This window comes from Nannobrachium achirus (genome assembly GCF_963921795.1).
Source record: "Nannobrachium achirus genome assembly, chromosome: 20".
Taxonomy (NCBI): Eukaryota; Metazoa; Chordata; class Actinopteri; order Myctophiformes; family Myctophidae; genus Nannobrachium; species Nannobrachium achirus.
Genome location: NC_137827.1, coordinates 3,127,638 through 3,131,367, shown reverse-complemented (window position 1 = coordinate 3,131,367; position 3,730 = coordinate 3,127,638). Strand labels below are relative to the sequence as shown.

The 3,730-nt window shown below is 46.4% G+C and overlaps 1 protein-coding gene across 1 annotated transcript; it reads left to right on the top strand.

Moving 5' to 3' along the window:
• Positions 1-2,869: 2,869 nt before the first annotated feature.
• Positions 2,870-3,334, top strand: LOC308305826 (superoxide dismutase [Cu-Zn]-like; the record flags this gene model as incomplete). Its single annotated transcript, XM_080750706.1, has 1 exon — positions 2,870-3,334. One exon carries the CDS (start codon positions 2,870-2,872, stop codon positions 3,332-3,334), a length of 465 nt encoding a protein of 154 aa, XP_080606832.1.
• Positions 3,335-3,730: the final 396 nt, after the last annotated feature.

Below are 3,730 nucleotides of genomic sequence, written 5' to 3'. Positions count from 1 at the left end.
CTCCTTTAATGAAATGTTTTTCTTCTCTTCACCCACACCAAATGATCACCACTCTGTTTTGTTACACACGTGTGGTTCTAAAGATGAAAGAAAAATGCAGGGCATTCACAATCCGGCTAATTAAACAACAAACAAATTGGAATTATCAGAAATATTAGTTAGTCGCACGCATACTGTACCAACAAAACACAGTAAGTCCAAATGGAAAACAAATACACTTGCACTGATCTGAAACATTCTCTCCCAGTGAACTTGACTGACCAGGGAACAAAGACAGACTGGTGCCACTCATCAAGCAGAAGCCACTGATCAAAAGAAGGCACTAATTGACCACACCTGGCTTGGTGGCCTGAGTGGTGTAGTATAGTGTGTTGACAGCAAGGCTTATGCAGGCCAACCTACTCTGTCCCTGGCATGTGCGAGGTGCTTGTAGATCTGTGAGGTGCTTGTAGATCTGCTGTATTGGGTTTTTTAACTAGTTTGAAGTGTTGGTGCCGTGCTGTGACAGCTTGAAGCAGGGATGGCTCCCCACAAACCCAATTGTGATGAAAAATATTTATGAAATAAATAAATGAAATATATATATATATATATATATATATATATATATATATATATATATATATATATGTATATATATATATATATGTGTGTGTGTGTGTGTGTGTGTGTGTGTGTGTGTGTGTGTGTGTGTGTGTGTGTGTGTGTGTGTGTGTGTGTGAAAGACAACTGACTTTTATGTAAACCATACTATATGGACAGTTTGTTCTGCATGTCACTATGCTGGAAAGTGTCCTAATCGGGAGATAAGCCCTGGGGTCCCTGGAGGGGTGGAGGTTGTGGATTGGCAGGCAAGGAGTGTGTGTGCAAAGTTTGGCATTGAGTAATATGCTGGCTGTGTACACATGTTCACAGCGGCGTCAGTTCAGGAAAGGCTAAGGTATGGCAACATGACTGGTGTCTTGCAAGACACCAATCATGTTGCCATACCTTAGCAACAGGCACGATGAAAAGTACATTTAATTATTTCCCCCCTGTAGCCAAGGTATGGATAAGCCCACAGTGTCCCTCTGAGGGTCCCCCGACCTCACTTTGAGAACCACCACGGACCACTTGATAAGCCCACAGTGTCCCTCTGAGGGTTCATGTAAAACTACTGGTCGTGGACACCACCTAGGGCCTGTGTACATATGGCTCTCTGCTGCCCCCCATTAAGAAACTATAGACGGCACAGACCGTGTACACGAAGGGCAGGAGCAAGTGGTCAAGTCCCATAGAATCTATGGGAAATGTACGAAGTCGTGTACAAAGTCACCGGTTGGTCCACGAGCCATAGTTTTTTCCATTGTAGCTCCCTACAGTGTACACGACTTTGATTATTTTATTTTATTTTATTTTTTATTTTTTTCTACAAATTACGTTCAACTTGTTCAGCTTTACAGTTATGTCTGCTTGTATTTTTCTTGTCACCAATTTTTACACTTCTTGAGATGTGAATTCTTATGGAAAATAGATGTTGTCTTACCATTTATGTTACTACCATCCACATTGTTTTCCCTAAAACCAGTCCACATCTTTTGAGCTACACATTTTGTTGATGTGATCAACACATTCTGTCTTACACACTACAGCAGTGGGTCTCAACCTTTTAAAGCTGCGACCCCCAAAAGACTCATATTTGAACTGTAAGAGTTGAGGCATTACATTTGGTATAACACGGTTCTATTGTGAAAATAGTAGATCTACATGCTCACAACGCCTCACATTGCGAGGCATTGCGAGCGTCGTTTAAGTTGTCATTTTAGAGGCATTCAAAAGTCTTTAAATTGTCACAATAGAAATGTGCAGATACCCTCTATACACTCAAACTTAGTTGGTTTGTTTACTGTTGAGTGAGAATGTTGCACATTAATGTCGCTCCGGTCCCGCTCGCATCGGTAATGTCGGCGATTTGTTTACAACGCACGTTGGGCGTGCACGCGAAGTGAAGCTCCTCAATGTTAAGTCAATGGAGAGGCCCATAAAGAAACTTCATTTAAACAAAATAGCCATTTTGAGACATTTTGCAGCAGATCTAAATGTAAACAAGGCTCAAGGCAGGGCGCAGCCATCTTCATCTTCTTGTCGCACACTGTCATGTGACTAGATGACGTAATCGTTGCCGTCAAGTGATAATCCAAAAAAACAAAAACAACCCCCTTCCGGCCCTTCAAAATAATAGCGGCGGCCGACGGAGGAAACGACGTGGCGCCGAGGCACCAAGCAACCTTCAGATTAAGAGGCAGTAGATGTGTTAAGCTAATAATCTGGGCCCCCCCCCAAAAAAAAAATCATCTGGGGACCCCACCAAAATCATTAGACGCTGGAACAACATATTTTAGATGGGGGACCGTGGTCAAATACACATCATTTTGAACCACTGATTTAGAAGAAGGATTTGGAAGATATTTAGTATAGAATCGAGTAAAAAATATTCAAAGACTTGCAGATATTTGATAGATGTTTTTCAAAAAAAGCTGAGTGCCGCGCTGTGAGCTTGTATATCAGCTATTTGTAATAGCTAAAGCATAAAACAAAGAACAAGACGGGTCTAAAGACGGCGTGGCTGCCGTGTGCATCTCGGACAAACACATTGTCAGTCTTTGACGTCACTTATCTGTGACGCCAGAACGACGTCAGCCAATCACGCGCATTTGAGGCAGGTGAAATCATCAGAAACCCTTCACGAAGGCTTAGAGCGCCAGAGCCGTAGAATATAACAGGCGCGGTCGTTACACACGCCTATCCTCAGTGCATTGTTTTGTACGAGCTCTCAAGGGTTTAAAGAGTTGAACGCACAGCGTCTGGACGTCTTCTTGCAGAAAGGAACATGGTGCTGAGAGCGGTGTGCGTGCTGAGGGGCGAGGGAGCGGTCCGCGGGACGGTGCGCTTCGAGCAGGAGAGCGACTCGGCGCCGGTGCGGCTGAGCGGGCGGATCGCGGGCCTCTCCCCCGGCGACCACGGCTTCCACGTGCACGCGTTCGGGGACAGCACCAACGGCTGCGTCAGCGCGGGCCCCCACTTCAACCCCCACGGCCGGAACCACGGCGGGCCCGGCGACGAGGAGCGCCACGCGGGCGACCTGGGGAACGTGACGGCGGGCGAGGACGGCGTGGCCCACGTGGACGCGTGCGACCGCCTGGTGTCGCTGAGCGGGCCGCTGTCCATAGTGGGCCGCACCATGGTGGTCCACGCCCGGCCCGACGACCTGGGCAAGGGGGGCGACGAGGAGAGCCTCAAGACGGGCAACGCCGGGCCGCGTCTGGCCTGCGGCGTCATCGGCATCGCCGAGTAGCAGACCTTCTGGCGCATGGGGTCTTCAACAGGGGGTCCGGGACCCTTAGGGGGTCCTCCAAATCTTTGAGTAATAGAATTTTTGATTCCTTTTTATATTAACCACTTGAACCCTAGTGTCCATATTCTGAGAACTTTAGCCAAAAATAGCCGATCTACAAGCTCACAACGCGTTGTGATCTTGTAGATCGGCTATTTTTGGAAAATAACTTTGATGTAGAGGGGAAAAAGAGCAGACTAAGTACAGAGTGAAAGGTCAAGCTTATTAAGTATTGACGGTTCTGAAAACACAAATTGACATGAATCCAAAATACACTGATGATTGTGCTGTCAAACAATGAAACTATGTGGAATCTATGAACAGGTTGTGGGGGTCCCTGCTTCATCTCTCTCTCAA